We start from the raw sequence: 17,336 nt of genomic DNA, 5'->3' as shown, positions 1-17,336 counted from the left end.
GGTTCATAAAGGATAGGAACTGTAGCACGAGCAAGGAACTCAGGACCGCGAGGGGTGCACCCACACACTGAGACAATGGGGATGTTCTATCGGGAACTCACCAAGGCCAGCTGGCCTGGGTCTGAAAAAGCATGGGATAAATTTGGACTAGCTGAACATAGCGGACAATGAGGAAGAATGGGAACTCAAGAACAATGGCAGTGGGTTTTTGATCCTACTGCACGTACTGGCTTTGGGGGAGCCTAGGCAATTTGAATGCTCACCTTACTAGACCTGGATGGAGGTGGGCGGTCCTTGGGCTTCCCACAGGTCAGGGAACCCTGATTGCTCTTTGAGCAGATGAGGGAGGGTGACTTGATGGGGGAGGGGGAGGGAAATGGGAGGCGGTGGCGGTGAGGAGGCAGAAATCCTTAATAAATAAATAAATTTTAAAAAAAAGGATAGGAACTGTGCCGAACAGCTCCTTAGATAAGGTTAGAAAGACAAAAACCACAAACACATTTTTTGAGAAACACATTTGCATAACATATTACAATATAACCTTTTCTAATTTATACTGTTAATCATAATGTAACCATTACAAGTGAAGTCATTGTGCCACTGTGAGTGTGTATAGGATAAACAGTGTACATAGGGTCTGGTACTCTCTGCAGTGTCAGGCATCTGCCAGCATCGTGGACAATACAGCCGGTGACAAGGAGGCATTGTGGCACCTGGGAAAGTACTCAGGAAGTTGCTCAGTCGAACCTGTTTTTAATTCCTCCATTATAACCGCTGAGCCACTTTAGTGAGGAGCTAGGATATTTTCCCACTTTAAATGATTAGGATACATTCTCCTCCCATCCTCAACCATCCAGTTTGTCCCTGAAAGGCCACATAGAGGGGTTTGCCAGAGACTTCTGTGTCAGCCTGCATCTAATCCCATGATTCAAGAGAAACTGACGTCAGAGATACAGTGTAATGTGAATGCCCAAAGCTTGGAAAGAAAATACTGGAAAATAATAAGAAGGAGAAAGAATAGGAGGAGGGGAAAGGAAGGAAGGAAGGAAGGAAGGAAGGAAGGAAGGAAGGAAGGAAGGAAGGAAGGAAGAAAAAAGAAAAGAGAAAAGAAAAGAAAGTTAGTTATTGGCCCCTGGGTCGCATTTGGAATCGGAACAATTCTGAGACAGTGAGTGTTTATCTCCAACTGCTTTCTGCCAACCAACTTTCAGTTCACTGAGCACCTTGCCAGAGGCTTTGAGCATCACCTGAGGAATCAGACTTGTCTTCTGCCAGACATTACACTGCAAAGCCATTGTGCTCACCCATTCATTCCACATTTCTACAAGAAGAACTGCCAAAACCTGCATTTCACTCCAACCAGCCATTCCTATGTTGTTACTTAACTGTCGCTTACAAGACCTGGACCTCTGTCTCCCTGCCTACCACTAGAGCACTTAGGATGAATCTTAAGGTTTCCTCCTTGAGTTCAAGTTTCAAACGCAATGAACTCGATTTTATTATCTCAATTTTATAGCCAGTAAAATTAAGGCTCAAATAGTGGCCAGGGAACAGGAAAGCTGAGATCAATCCCTGAAACACTTAATTTAGCCACTCACAACTGTTCTCTTCTCACAGTAGATCTTATGCTCAGAGGAGGCAGAAGTTGATAGTAATACCTTACATGTAAGGGGTATTCAAAGCAATTCATTGATTTCATATCAATCTGCATATTTACTAGTGTCTTGCCTGGGGTATATACCAAAGGTTGGCTCTATTAACTGTGGGGGAGCAAAAAAAAAAAGGTGTGATCCCTTCAACATTCATGAAGTTTGATGACCAATGCCACCATACCAAAACACAGGTCACAACAGAAAAATCACAACAAATTTATTTGATCGTAGTTTTAAATGACACAGGGAGCCTGCAGGTTGAAGAATCAAGGAGTCTGTGCATGCTATGCATTCTTATGTTTAGATTTGACAAAGCACTGACAGCCACATTGAAATATGATCAGTCAAACAGAATCTGATCTAACAGGGAAGACTGCAGGGAAACCTGTCTATTCACATTCTTCCCGGGTGCTCTGTGCAGCACTCCTCCTTCCAGAGACATCGCAGGGACCCTTCCTGGGCTAGTGAGCGTAGGATCTAAAATCAAAGAAGACGAAAGAACTTCCAGTCAACTCTTACAGCAAAAGGGAGGAGAATGAAGGTTTTATGCTGTGGGATAATGCTCCTGTCCATTGTAAAGATTTGTCACTCGTATTGGTTTAATAAAATCCCAATAAGCCAGTAGCCAGGCAGGAAGAATATATGGGGCAACCAGACTAGGAGAATTCTGGGAAGAGGAAAAGCAGAGGCACAGTCACCAGCCAGATGCTGAGGAAGTAAGATGAGAATGCCTTACTGAGAAAAGGTACCAAGCCAAGTGGCTAAACATAGGTAAGAATTATGGGTTAATTTAAGCTGTAAGAGCTAGTTAGTAATAAGCCTGAGCAATAGGTCAATTAGTTTATAATTAATATAATCCTCTGTGTGTTTATTTGGGACTGAATGGTTGTGGAACCATGCAGGACAGAAACTTCCATCTCCAGTTTTATATCTGGCTTTAAAGAACAGGCATGAGTTCTATGACCTGCCTAGGCAAAAGTGAATTCTAATCTCTATTATCTGCCTAGTAAAGGAAGATGGGAAATCAGAGAAATTTGTCTTCTGAGGTATTCAGTTTGTCGTCATTTTCTGAGCCCTGACAGAGCAAATATTAGTAAGTTTACTATGAAGAGTATAGCTTCTCCCTATCTCATAGAAAATGCCATTTTCAAACCTCAACTCTTATATGACCATACCCATAAGATCACCACAAGGTATCATATGTGCCCTACAGCAGGCTCTAAGGTCACTGCATCAGTTAAATGGAAGCATGCTATAACGCTAACAGAAACCAATAAACAGATTTGTCTTCCTTGCCCACAGCTATCCCATCTACAGAACCTACTAGCATCTGCCATTTTCCACATCCAGATCACACCCAACCCCCACCCCAAGAAGACAGGAAGAAGTGCTGGGGAGGAGGAGTTTCCAGAAGACTTTCTGCTGTGGGACAATGCTCTGTACCCTGTCACTTGTATTTTAAATAAACGCTGATTGGCCAGTAGCAGGGCAGGAAGTATAGTTGGGGTGACCAGGTAGGAAGTAGAGATGGGGTGATGAGAATTTGGGGAAGAGGAAACGGTCAGTCTGCAGTCGTCACCTAGAAAAAGAGGAAACCAGACAGAGAAAGCAAGATGTGACTGCCTCACTGAAAATGGTACCATGCCACAAGGCTAACACAGGCAAGAATTAAGGGATACTATAAGTTACAAGAGTTAATAATAAGCCTGAACTACTAGGCCAACCAGTTTATAAATAATGTAGGCCCCTGTGTGTTTATTTGGGACTAAACGGCTGTGGAACCTGGTGGGACAGAAACCTCAGTCAACACTTTCCTACTCCTTTGCCCGTTTCTCAAACTTGAGGGCTCCATGTAGTTCCAGCTTCAATACTATCAGTGCTACCCTGTCTTATCTATCTGTCGTGAACAGTAGCAACAGTTATTGGTCAGTATCCATGTGATAGCAATTTACATACACGGTCCCTAAATCTTCCACAGAGGAGCTGTGAAGAATCTATTTTACAAATGATAAAATCAGGACTCAGAGAGTATAAAGTATTTGTCAATAGAACAGATATTAAGTAGAAAAAAAAAGTCAGGATTCAAAGCTATTCTTTTAGTTTCAAACTCATACGTAGCACTGTGCTACAAACTGTATGCCTTATTTTTAGGATAATAAAAACCTCTTGATTTGACCTACATTTCCTGGTCTGGTGCTTCCAGGATGGGAACTGACCTGTGCTATGAAAACTTGCTTTGGAATTCAACTTTCGTGATTTATTACCAGGTGGGGTCTCACCAGGGGCACTGGTATTGACTTGAGCCTCTGAGTCTAGATGCACAGACACAGTAGTGGCTCAAGTACTCTGGTACAGCATGTCTACAAATGTTTCTGTCCTGTGGTAAAATCCCAAACTATAGATTAGTCTCTATGACTCAACACACACACACACACGCACGCACACACACACACACACACACACACACACACACACACACACACAGCTGAAAATGCATTCATATTCTGGTGATGAGAATGAGATTTCTATGTTGATTCCTTTTTGCAACACAGTATCATTAGGCATGACCTGTGTGTGTGTGTGTGTGTTTGTCTGTCTGTCATTTTGTCTCAGGGAATAAATGATACTGGGAGATGGAAGTGTAACTGTAGAATCTTGTCAGGTTACATTTTGACAAAAATGTATTCTGCACTTTTCTCATTCTTTACCCTTACTGTTCCTTAAAAGCAAATCAGGTCAGCCGGTGGCTCTCAAGTTTGTCACTGCATTCCTTATCTCATTTGTTTGTTTTATTTTTTTTAAAGATTTCTTTTATTTTTAATCAGGCCTATGGGGGAGGTGGTATGTGCACATCAGCAAAAGTGCCTGTGGAGACCAAAAGAGGGCACCAGATCTCTCCACAGCTGGAGGTACAGGCAGGGAGGGCTGAAAAGCCAAGTCAGGTCCTGTGCAAGAGAAGAGTAAGAGGCACCTTTAACCACTGAGTCATCTCTCTAGCCCAGCGGTTCTCAACATATGGGGTCACAGCCCCTTTGGCAAACCTTTATCTCCAAAAACGTGTGCATAATGATTCATAATGATAGCAAAATTACAGTTATGCAGTAGCAACAAAAATAATTTTATGGTTGGGGGTCACCACAACATGAGGAACTGTATTAAAGGGTCAGAGCATTAGGAAGGTTGAGAACCACTGTTCCTAGCCCCTTATATCCCCACAAGTACAAAAATAACGTATATTTCCACAAGTATTTTTTATCCTTTTTAATATACATTACAAATATTTTAGAACAATGACATCTTGTGTTTACCGTATTTACAAAACAAAAATATATTACAATAAATATGGATGAGACAGTGGGTCCGACCAACAACAAGCTGTCACAACCAGGTATTTAAAAGGCATGCAGAACCTACTGGTCTGCACGTGTTAAAAGTTCTGAGACAGACAGGCGTCCAGACTCATAATGCATCTGGGAAAGAGAGGTGGGAAACCCCCAGGCTTAAGGAGGGGTTCTTTCTCATTGCTAATTGCATAACATTTAGTGGTATTGGAACCATGAACATTAATGAGCTATGCAAACATAATACAAAGCTAATATAGTTCTATTGTCTCAAAATGTACGTGACAGCCACATAATATCCTCTTAATTATTGTCATTATATACTGTAGTTCACACGATATCTACAAATGTGAATGAAGGAAAAAAAACAAAAAGCTCAAAAAAACCAAAACAGGTCACAGCAACATGTCTCACATCCCAATCTTAAATAGGACAAGCACATACTGGGTAAGACATCATTGTATAATACGTTAATAAATAACACCTAGGTTGTTATGGTTACTTTGAACAGTTTACAGCTGTATATTTATAAGAGAGCATTTTTTTTGAGAATTTCACATTATCAATAAAAGGTAAAATAAAAAGAAGAACTTTTATAATTTTTTTTTTTAAAAAAAGAGAGAGGAGAGAGATCTATACAGAACAAAAGTATTTCCGACATGCTGCCTTTCTGGTTCCGTTTGTCATAAGAATATTAAAACAGAAACAAACAAACAAAATGATTGTCTTCGAAAAGCAACTTTTGGAAAGCTTTTCACAACAGCGAGTGTGACCTTTTTAAGATTAGAACGAATGTCTTTGGACCGCCTGCTCTGTGACTATGCGTGTGCACAGTATACATCTACACATGCATGTATGGATAGACAGACGCTGCACATGTGCTCACCAGGAGACCTAGTGAAGTCCCAGCCGTCCAAGCTGCTTACCCTGCAGAGCGGGAAGCGCTGAACACTGGGCTGAAACATGACCAGCTGTAGCTCTGGGAAAGCTTCATTCTTGCATATCTCCCCACTACAGGCATCCAACAGCAAACCCAGCAGATGTAATCCAGGAAGGGGGTGGGGTCCAGATTCACTGGGTGGGTGGGAATCTGGTCTCCCAAACTGGCAAGCTATCCAATTGGATCTGAAGGCACACACAGCTCTCTCCCCAAGGGAACCCTTCCCCTACTAGTACTTAACGTTGTCCTCTCTGCTTTACCCATAGCTCCTTACAAACCCCCAGAACACCAGATCCATCCAACTCTGAATGGGCCAAACCCGCCTTACAAACGGTCGCCCATGAAGAAGGTTTTCTTGACTAAGCAAAAGAAAGAACACTAAGCCAGGTGGGAGCCATTAGAAGGGGCTTTCAAACCGGTTTGGAGTTGTAGCGGTGGTGGGAGTGTCCCGAGGTTTGCCTTTAGTCAACCACGGATTTTTTTTTTTAAGGGAAAGGGAGCCAGCAGCCCAACATCTGTGATGGGAAGTTGAGCTTTGACATCTCAAAGCTCCAGGTTTCTTTAGCTATCCCGTGCTTGGGTTTGCAGCTCATCCAGGGAAAGTCAGGGGTAATGCCTAGACCTGCAAGACCACATCCCACCATTTAGCCCCTTCTTTCATTGTTAACTCTCTAGAGCAAATACACTGTAAAGGAGGTAAGGGCTCCAGTGAATTTCCATTGAGAAATACTCGGTTGGTGATATGCATTGCTCACATTACATCCTTTAGAAACAAAACGCAAACAAAAATATCCCTAAATTAATTCCTTAAAACCATTACGTAATCCAATTATCAAAACATCCACTCATAAATCGTAATCTCGGACAATGAGATGGATGTCACGCCTTCCACTTGGGTGGCCTCTGCCCCATTTCCCCAGGCAAAATGCTGAGGAGGCTTCCCAGAGAGCAAGCAGGAACGTCCTAACTCTGCAAGGTCAGCTTGCTAGAGTTCCTCTCGGTGCTATGGACTTTAAGAAACCAAACTTTCACATTCCTGACCATGAGAAATGAATTCGTGAGGAACTTAACAGTTTAGGACTGGAAATACATTACTGGAATTTTTGGTTCATCTGTGAAAATCTCAGAACTGTGATACACACTAAGCATTAACACAGGGCTGCAGCCAGCATAGAAAAAGCTCACAGATTAATACAAGGGCTTCTGGCCTTGGTTTTCAAATTCAGACCAGGCATCGTTTAGCTCCATGAAAATCATCTTTGCATATTGTTCATAGGGTTGCCCAGTAGCCTAAAGAAAACAGAAAGCACAATTAGATGTTTAGCATTAAACTTATACTAAATTCACTAAGAATGTGGATTGTAATTAAAAATGTTCTTCCATTAAGACATTTCTTTTTACAGCCTACCTATATGAACTTCATTATCAAGCACTGCCCTGGAGACTCACAGAGACTAAAAGAAACCTACCAGTAAGGAGAAAACAGGGAGCTTGTTGGGCAACAAAAAATACATCTCATTGTTAATGAAAGCCCTACACGTAGTTGACTGTATTTCCAAGCCCCCTTTTTCCAATTTCTATAAAATTAAGGTCTTTGAGACTCATAATAGGGCAGTTTGCCCATTTCTCTGGACTCCGATTTCTCTTCTGACTGAATGAAGTCCAAGCACTAACGTTGTTTCCCACAAATCATTGTGTTTGGTCATATGGAGTGCCGAGAGATGGAAACTGAACGCGTTTCAAACATGCCGTCCCAAAGGCACCACAGTCACGACTCCATGTCAAGCATCTGCCACCGTTCACACGACAGCAGCGTGGGGTGCTTCAGTCTGAGGTGAATTCGGCCCGGAGGGAGCTGAAGTTCTGACCCTGTGGAGCGCTCGTAATTTATTCAAACCCTAAGCATCAATGGCAACACACACTGACATTTTAAAAATTTTGTCGATCCTCACCAATATTTCGTTTTCCAAATGTACCCTAAAGCGTCTCCTGTGGTTCCGGCTAAAGGTGATACTGCTTTCCGCAGGAACAGCAGTTTCATTTGAAGTAGTACTCAGTCTCGTTTTAGTATTGTAGTTCAAGATCACCTGTAAACCCTAAAACTAAGTCACTGATGAGTGCTGTATTTCCTTAGTGAATAAGGCGCTTGCCCTGCTCTTTGTAAAGGATGCTTGGATTGTTTTCCGCCAACCTCATGAAGTACGACTATCTGTTTAGAGACCTGATTTAAATGACCCACACAGTAAGTTTTGTTCAAGAAATGTCTTAATCAGCAAACGGTGAGCATGCTGTTTTACCCCGTGCTTCTCATCCCCGAAACAAGGACCGCACAAGTCTCTGACAGGGCAGGCCCTACCCACCTTGTCAGGGTGCACCACCAGCACAGCCCTCCTGTACACTTTCTTCACCTGCTCTGGTGTCACCAGGTCGGCCATGCCCACCGGCTTCCACTTGGTCTCCCCGGCCCACAGCACCGTGTGCATCGTGGAGAGCAGGGCTCTGATGTTTCGCTCTTTGCCTTCTATCCACTCCAGGATCTGCAAGCAGGAAATACGAAAGGGTTAAGACAGTCAAGCACTTCCTGTCTACCAGGACTCTGAAGATCTATCCTGTTTCAGTAGAACTGAACAAGCGCCCCCTTCTAGCTGGAACACTCCCCCACCTCCCACCTCACCCTTCTGGTGTAGATGGTTGTTTAAAACCTGTTCATGGACCTCAGAGTACCCTTCTGTGGTTTGAACTCCTTTCTCTCTGACTTCCTACAGTTAATTATACACTCCTAACATATGAACTTCATGAGGTCACACCCGGACCTCCTTTGTTCCACGAACTAAATAAACCATCCTTGTAGGCTGGCCAACGTTGTGCAAGGGTGTAGCTCAGTGGGTTTGACTCCCACCACAAGGGGGAAAAATGTCACCTGCCCTACCATAAGTAGGCCATTTTTGCCACACCTTATTGAACTTGTATGTCCACCTTTTCCTGCGGTCACGTGGAACTGTTTACAGAAAGGTGCTGTTTCTTATCGCTGTAGACCAGGAACCAAACACCGGCATCTCGAAAGGTTTATTACATGATCCCTTTAGTCACTTAAGCAAACTAACAACCTTCACGGTGTGATAAAGGAAGTGGTTGAATGGCAGGTGCGGTGGTTTGGGTGAGAACGGCTCCCATAATCTCATATATAGATACAGGAGTTCTTGATCCCCACTTGGTGAAAAAGCCTGGGGAGGATTAGGAAGCGTGGCCTTGTTAAGAGAAGGCGTGTCACTGAGGGAGAGTGAGTCTTAATTTTTGGAATGGAGCCTATGCCATTCCCAGTTAACTCTTTCATTCCCTATTTCACACTTGTGGATCTGAAGTAAGCTCTCAGCTACCGGTCCAGAGCCACGCCTGCCTGCTGTTGGGCTCGCTGCCATGATGATAATGGATTACACCCAGCCCTCTGGAACTGTGAGGCCCAATACACGCTCTCTTATATAAGTTGCCTTGGTCACGGTGTCTCTTCATAGCAATAGAAAAGTAACTAAAACAGAAGGAATCACGAGTTGGCATCAGCATTTGACACATGCCAAGCTTCAGTAGGTGGTGTTGGTGGATAACCAGTTCAGCTGTGGTTACTGATGGCTACCTTCCTCAGCAATGAAAATCCCGTGCCAACCAAGCGATCACACAGGGCTTTACAGACAACACGCCTTTCTCTCATAGAAAACTGTCTCCGCCACATTGGAGCACCGGACTGAAATCTCAAGGTCCAAATCAGGAGCAGAAGGAGAGAGAGCACGAGCAAGGAACTCAGGACCGCGAAGGGTGCACCCACACACTGAGACAATGGGGATGTTCTATGGGGTACCCACTAAGGCCAGCTGGCCCGAGTCTGAAAAAGCAGGGGATAAAACCGGACTCGCTGAACATAGCGGACAATGAGGACTACTGAGAACTCAAGAACAATGGCAGTGGGTTTTTGATCCTACTGCACGTACTGGCTTTGGGGGAGCCTAGGCAGTTTGGATGCTCACCTTACTAGACCTGGATGGAGGTGGGTGGTCCTTGGACTTCCCACAGGTCAGGGAACCCTGATTGCTCTTCGAGCTGATGAGGGAGGGGAACTTGATCGGGGGAGGGGGAGGGAAATGGGAGGCGGTGGCGGGGAGGAGGCAGAAATCTTTAATAAATAAATAAATTAAATAAAAAAAAAGAAAACTGTCTCCGTTTGCCTGATAAGCAGTGGTAATGGAAGTAGACAGCAAGAGAAGCAAGCAAAACCACAGGTCCTTCACTGCATTCAAGAAGGTCTCGAAGGATCCTTTTGTGCACAACTGGTATTTAAATTTGCCGAGACATGAAGCAAAAGCACTGCAGTCTGTTGTTCTGAAGAAAATGTGAGGAGTCGCCCTGGGAGACGGCTCAACCTAGAGACACTGTGTGATTTTCAGCATAGTTAATGTCCTACCGTCAATGATTCAAGCTCTCCAACAGAGATAAGCCTTAGAACACTATTGTTTTTAACAAAATCTCAATCGTTGGATTTTATCAGTGAAGACTTTGGAAGCCAGGTGCTGGGGTGAAAGCCTGCTAGCTCAGAGAGGCAGAGAAAGCACCCAGCTGACCTTCCTCCTCACCTGGCAGCCCAGGAGCCTCCCACCTTCTCCACACTGTCTCAAACAAGACTCTTCAAACTGAGTGTACCTCCCGTCTACTTCCTGTGTGTCTCTCTGTCCGTCCTCCTGACTCCCTCTTACTCTATGGCTTTTTTCTTAATAAGCCCATGCTTACTTCTTGCCAACGGTTGCTTGACCTATGGTTGATGTATTTAACCCTGTTTTCAATATTCAAGCAGAAAGATCTTGGATTAAAGGTGTGTGCTAGGGCTGAGCCGTACCACTACTAGAAACAGGTTTTCTCCAGAAAATAACACAATTTTGGGGTTCAAAGTGTGCTCAGATGTCCTGCAACATAACTCGTTGATCTTTATGTACTCATCAATAACCCCACCCCATTCGTCTTCAGAACCACCTTCTGCCTCCAGGTTGATCTGCATCCAGTTGTCCACACTACAGCCTCACCTGTGAAGAACTCCCTTATCGACGAGTTAAGGAACTTGGATTCGTTGAGTGACAAACCTCTATTTTAAAGTGCAAAAATACAACAACAACAACAACAAATCATTCTACTTTCCCTCAAACCAATCCTTTTTTTTTAAGTTTATTTATTTGCTATGTATACATGACATTCTGCCTCCATGTATGCCTGCAGGCCAGAAGAGGGCGCCAGATCTCATTACAGATGGTTGTGAGCCACCACGTGGTTGCTGGGAACTCAGAACCTCTGGAAGAGCAGGCAGTGCTCTTAACCACTGAGCCATATCTCCAGCCCCCCTCAAACCAATTCTTACCAGAACTTTAGAACCAAAAAGAGATGTTTTGTTTTGTTTGTTGTTTTAAGAACTTCTTTAGCTTAAAAATGGGAGGAGGGTATAGTAGAGGTCATGGTCCTCACCATCGTTAGCCTCCTTTCCTCAGTCTATACAAATCTCATGCCGGATTGTCTCCAGAATGGTAAATCCTGAGCACAGGAATATTCCTCTCCTGATCACCAGAGAACCGAAACCTGGTTTTAGTCCACCAAGAACAACAGAAAGTTCTCAAGGTGGCAGAAAACACAAATGGTGAATTGTTCTTACCAAACTCTAATGACCCATATTTATAATCTAAAGGCTTCTGAACTATGTAAAGTCAAATATCATTGTTCATCTGGTGGGCAAATGTAAGAAATCTGTATTACCAAACCATAGACTAAAATGAGTTTATTAGCACAATTAAGCATCATGCACAGATCTTCCCAAAGCTACTACTGAAGATCAGGACTGTCTTCAAACCACAGCTTCAGAGACCTACCGTAACACAGTGACTGCCAGAAGGAAGCGCCTTCCATAGTTGATATGGTCGGTGTCCCACCCTGGAGTCAATGTTGAGTTTTAACTCTCAAAGTAGTGCATGGCATTAAGAGGCAGGACCGTTAGGGGTGTTAAGATTTAAATTAAATTGTTCTCCCCAGGCTCTTGTTTTGAGCACTTGAGGTGTGGGAGATCCTTCTGTCTATGTGTTGTTTTTATTGGCTAATGAATAAAGAAACTGTCTTGGCCTGTGATAGGGCAAAAGAATAGAGCTAGGTGGGGAAAACCAAACTGAAGACTGGGAGAAAGGAGGCAGAGTCAGGGTGAAGCCTTGGAGTCGCTGCCAGAGTCAGACATGCTGAAACCTTGCTGGTAGGCCATGAGCCTCATGGTAAAATATAAAATAATGGAGATGGGTTAATTCTAGATGTAAGAACTAGTTAGCAACACACTTAAGTAATTGGCCAAGCAGTGATTTAAATAATATAGTTTCTGTGTGATTATTTTGGGAGTCTGGGCGGCCAGGAAACAAACACGCGGCCTCCTTACTACACACCTGCTCACCAGTGGATGGTCTCTGGGAGACTGTGGAACCTGTAGAGAGCTTAGCTAATAGAAATAGCTCCCTAGGAGTGGGCCTTCAAAGGTTCTACCTGTTCCCCTCTTGCTTCAGTACTTCTCTCCGACCTTCCTGTCCACTTCCAAGTGAACAGCCACTCTGCACGTTCCCACTGCCAGGCCTTTCCTGTCACCATAAACTGAAATCTCCACGAGGCAAAACAAATTGTATCTGTCAAGTATTTAGTCCCTAGTGACCAACACAAAGGCAACAAATACAGAGGTGATTGGACAGACATGACTTCGTCGCACATCTTTGTCCTACAGGATAACCGAGGGGCTCACTCACCTTTAATTTCTCAGGATCCATTTCCTTAGCCATTTCCTCCTTTCTCATCTCAGCTATTGTCCGAGGCCCCTTCTTGTCTTTGTGGGCATTGAACCCTTGACTAGAAAGCAGGTCTTCAAAGTCAGCAGCCTTTTGTTTCCCTTCTGTAACACAATGTGTGGAAACCATCACAACTTTCGTTCTTAAACAGGTCAGACCCTCACTTCACGGGAGTACGGGGCTTCAAAGTAGCTTTTCATACTTCCACCCTCTTCCCACCTGCCTCGTGCAGAACACTAAAGGCTCTGTGTAACAAATGAGGAAAATGGAAGGCTAGGGAACCAAAAGAGCCTGTCCAGAATCACACAACATGTCCATGGAAAGCACAAGACTGGAGTCTGGATTGCTAACGCCTATTTCATCTCCAGGTTAACCTTGCAGACAAAGATACTCATGATTCTATCCCAATTACAACAAACTGGTGCCAGAGATTAGACAAGAGCATAGATTCAAGTCCTGGACATCCTCCCTGCTATCACTTCCCTGTCTCTACCCAGCTGATGACTTCACTGGGTCATAGTGCCCTTCCTCAGAAAGTCAGATCTTTCCTGGAAACAATGCTACGTATCTGAAACCCAGCTATGACCAAAGGGGCACTGGAGATATCTATACCTCAGTTTCTTAATCTAGAGAATGAGGATAGTGTTAATAATACAGTGTTGCCATGAGAAAGAGCTAAAAGCCTGCCTGGTTATCTCAGTGTTCATTTGAAAACAAAACTGAACAAAACCACAACAGCCCACGTGGTCGGTAGTAATCAACCCAAGGTATTTTTGTTCCTGGCTGGGAATGTTCTGCCATCTATATTCTAAAGTAGCCACATTCACATGTGTGCACACCAAAATTAAGTGCTCCTAGGAGACACTCACCCTCTATCTACTCAAAAGCAAAATGAAGGGGATGCCATGCGGCTCAACAGAATTGCCCAGAGGACCTCCCTGCTAGCAAAAGGCTAAACATGACGTCATACGTTCCCAGCACGTGCATTTCCGTCACAGCAGTGCTGTGAGCAACACTGGGGTTGTGGGCAGCTGGAAGTGACAGCGGTGCCAAGCAACTGGGAGTCTAGTCCTGGCTCTCACACGTTTCAAGAAACTGAGAAATTACTTTAGAGATCGACCCCACAGTTCCGCGTCTGTAACAGAGGGTTGGTTTTGAAGATATACATGGAACTGCCTGGGATACCCCTGCACGGAGTACACTCTCAATACATGTTAACCACTGTGAAGAAAGAGGGTCACCTTTATCCATGTTCCTCGAAGGGAATCATCAAATTAACTGAGATGCCAAGTGCACTGACACTATCTGACAAACTCAATTGTGATAGATACTATTTTTACCTCAGTGACAAGAATCTCATCTAGTGGGGCTAGGGAGACAGCTCAGCAGTTAAGAGCATTTGCTGCCGTGACAGAGGACCTGGGTTCGATTCCCAGCACTTACAATGTGGTCCATAACCACCTATAACTCCAGTTCCATGGAATCTGAAGCCCTTTCTGACTTACTTGGACAACAGGCATGTACATGGCATACATACATACACATAATTAATATCTGTACATATGTAATACGATAAATCTTTAAAAATATGTTTTGTTTTTAATTCAGTCTAGGACATCTTCCAGTCCTAGGCAGTGGCATCATCACAGGTGCCCTCAAACTCAGGAATCCGCCAACTACCTTTCTCACGGCAATCCAAGAAGAAAACCTAATGCGATTTTGACAGGTTCCAATCCTTTTCTCCTAAGAATACTTTCTTTCTTCCAAAGGCTATAGTTCTCTGTTCCATTTATCCATCCAATCAACATGTATAAAGATTTACAATACAGCAAGTGCTATGCAAGGTTCAAAAACCTGTGACAAACGTCTTCCTTCCTACTCCAGCATGGAGGAGGAAAGACCGAGTGAGCCACAGTCACATGACACCTACATGGGGTCATGGTAGACCCAGGTGCTCCACACACAGTACTGGGGGTGTGGATCACCTGATATCTCTTCAGCTCTTAAGACAGTCTCATAAACAATAGGATTGGTTTTGGTCTCCTTCAGACATAACGTCCCCAGCAGTGTAACATCACGGGCAAGTCACCTGACACCAGTTTCATCTCATCATCCTCACCTAAATTAGAAGATCCTTTCCCACGTTCGCTCTGTCCCGCAGGCATAGCTGAGAAGCTCACGTTGTAATTGGGTCGGTTCTGCGGGGAGGAGTGAGGCATACCGGATGGCGGCTTAGGCTGCGCCTGCTGCCAACTATAGCCCGCGGGCTGCTGCCACCCTCCACCCATCGGCTGGGGGGATGCTTTCTGCGGTGAGCTGAGAGGTGGAAACCCTCCGCCTAGTCCAGTTGGTGTGGTAGGTTTGCTGGCAAAGGAAGAGCTTCCTATGGAGGAAAAGGGAAAGAGGCGGTAAGGATCTTTGCAGTGGCTTCAAACTCGTGTCCCGAGGCATTGCTGGCAATGATTTCAGTGGGAACGTCTTTGGGTGGTACCAGAATTCACCTCCCTAAGAGGTAAAGAAATCGCAGGCGTGTCTGCATAGCCGTTATTCCTTAATTAGCCCAGTGGCACTTTTAGGTAGTATCCTTGCCTTGTTCATTTCTTCGCATGAACAAAAAGCAACCAGGAGAACTTTAGTGGACTTTTTCTATAACAGCCAGCATACGGCAGAACACTCGAAATAGACCATTGAGTCCAAGCCAGAAGAGTCAGACCGTGTCACCCTGCCCAGCCTGCCCTGCTCTAAGCAAGTTTTATTTCTTTACTAGAGTCAAAACTACCAAGTGACAAGCACAGGGGATAAAACAAACGGCCTCTTTAAGGTTCTGCTTAAATGTCAATTATTAGTATTATCATTTGCTATAAGGAAAAGCTGGGTTAGGACACAAGAGCAAGATGTTTTGAAAATTTACAGCTAGGTTCCATTTTACACTGCTTGCCTTCCTTTGCAGGAGGGCTGGCATTTGTGGAGGTCAAAGAGAACCTGAAATGTCGTGATCTTCACTGATCCTTCAAAGAGCCAAAATCGTGATGATACTAAAACAACCAACACTCACGGAGCTCTTCAGAGTGTCATCCAGAAGTATCCCTGGATGGGTTCAAAGAAAAGGGACTCAAAGCTAAGGTTCGTGGGCAAGCTCGCAGTCACACAGCTGGTTAACGGAATGCCCTGACCGCGGGCATCTTACCTCTGCGCCTCTGTGCCTCTGCACCCAGAGTCTCAAGATCCTCCCAAGGCTCTGAGCTGCTACTAAACTCACCCCTTACTTTGTCTTCCTTCTACAGCTACGTCCTTTCATCTGGACCCTGAAACTGCTCTTCCCTTTCACACTAGGATTCTGTGTTATAGCTACTGAACTTTGAGTCAATCTGTTGGAGTCCGGCGGTGGCACTGGTGTCCCATCCACTCTCGGACGCATGTATTCTGAGTCACCCACCAGCGGTTGTGGATGGCTGCCACATGCCAGGTGCTATTGGGAACTAGCGCTATCCACAAACAAGGCTCTCTGCTTTTCTAAAGCTAAATGAATTTCTTTTTATTTCTGTTTCTTTTATTTTATTTTTTATTTTATTTTCTCATTTACGAAATGACTACGTCTTTATCAGAGGTACAGCATAAACATACAACCAATTCAAGGAGTGCGTCACGGTCCCTGAATTAATTAAACTCAGGTACGCTACACATCACAAGACAAGGCCAACCACACGTAAGTCACACTGTAAGGGACTCAATAAGCATTTGGTCATAGAACACAATATTTGTCTGCCATCCCTGCAGGCTGTCACGCTGTCATATCACTGTCCCTGTCATTTCCTGTCACCATCCCCACTTTCTGAGGCAAGGTCTTACTATGTAACCTACATGGTCTAAAACTCCTTATGTATGCCAGGCTGGCCACCATCCTCCTGCCTCACAAGGAATGCAGCCAACACCAGCAAGTTCTGCTTGCTGCTGTCATTTGACAACATACAACAAGAAGCCCTCTTCAGGGGCCCCCTGGACCCTTTTGTCCCTAGCACATCAACATAAGGTTAGGCATTCATTCTGTATCGTGGCTTCATTTTATATTTTAAGAATGCTCGCTTGATTCTAAATACATCTGTTCATCATTTTAACATTTGATGTATCTCCCACACATAGGGGGAAAAACACCCATGAACTAAAGGCATCTTCCAGATTCCCACTACAGCCATCACTTGTCCGTTCATTTAGGAACCACTTTGAGCATCTTCTACACGCCAGGCTGTGGACCCAGAAATGAAGTGGTGAGTGCTGATTCCGCTCTCCTGGGGCCTGTCAACGTTGTGTGGCTTTGTAACATCTAACTTGGCAAAGTAAGTCATGTTTACATGCAACAACAATTCTATATACTGATGCTATCGAAGCAGTGAGCTGCCCAAAAGACAGCATAGCTGCTAGGCCCAGATCACAGCCATCGCACAAGAGCTGAAGAAGGCACAGTTTTCAACCTTGGCTGTGCATCACAATCATCAAGGAAACCTCTCATTCGATGTCTCACCTAGCATAGCACCTACACAGTGGATATTCTTTTTTTTTTTCT

The 17,336-nt window shown here is 44.3% G+C and overlaps 1 protein-coding gene across 5 annotated transcripts in view; it reads right to left on the bottom strand.

Annotated features, from left to right (window-relative positions):
* Positions 1-4,898: 4,898 nt before the first annotated feature.
* Dnajc6 (DnaJ heat shock protein family (Hsp40) member C6) overlaps positions 4,899-17,336 on the bottom strand; it is a 155,649-nt gene continuing 143,211 nt past the window's right edge. For all 5 annotated transcript variants that reach the window (XM_075945856.1, XM_075945857.1, XM_075945858.1 and 2 more), the window contains 4 exons: positions 14,895-15,158; positions 12,737-12,879; positions 8,294-8,470; positions 4,899-7,223 (listed from right to left, as the gene is read on the bottom strand). In XM_075945856.1, coding sequence (XP_075801971.1) covers positions 7,122-7,223; positions 8,294-8,470; positions 12,737-12,879; positions 14,895-15,158 — 686 coding nt within the window. In that variant the 3' untranslated portion in view covers positions 4,899-7,121. The remainder of the gene's footprint in view (positions 7,224-8,293; positions 8,471-12,736; positions 12,880-14,894; positions 15,159-17,336) is intronic.

Source organism: Microtus pennsylvanicus, chromosome 13 (genome assembly GCF_037038515.1).
Source record: "Microtus pennsylvanicus isolate mMicPen1 chromosome 13, mMicPen1.hap1, whole genome shotgun sequence".
NCBI lineage: Eukaryota > Metazoa > Chordata > Mammalia > Rodentia > Cricetidae > Microtus > Microtus pennsylvanicus.
The sequence above is the reverse complement of the archived record's forward strand: the minus strand, read 5'-3'. Positions and strand labels throughout refer to the sequence as shown.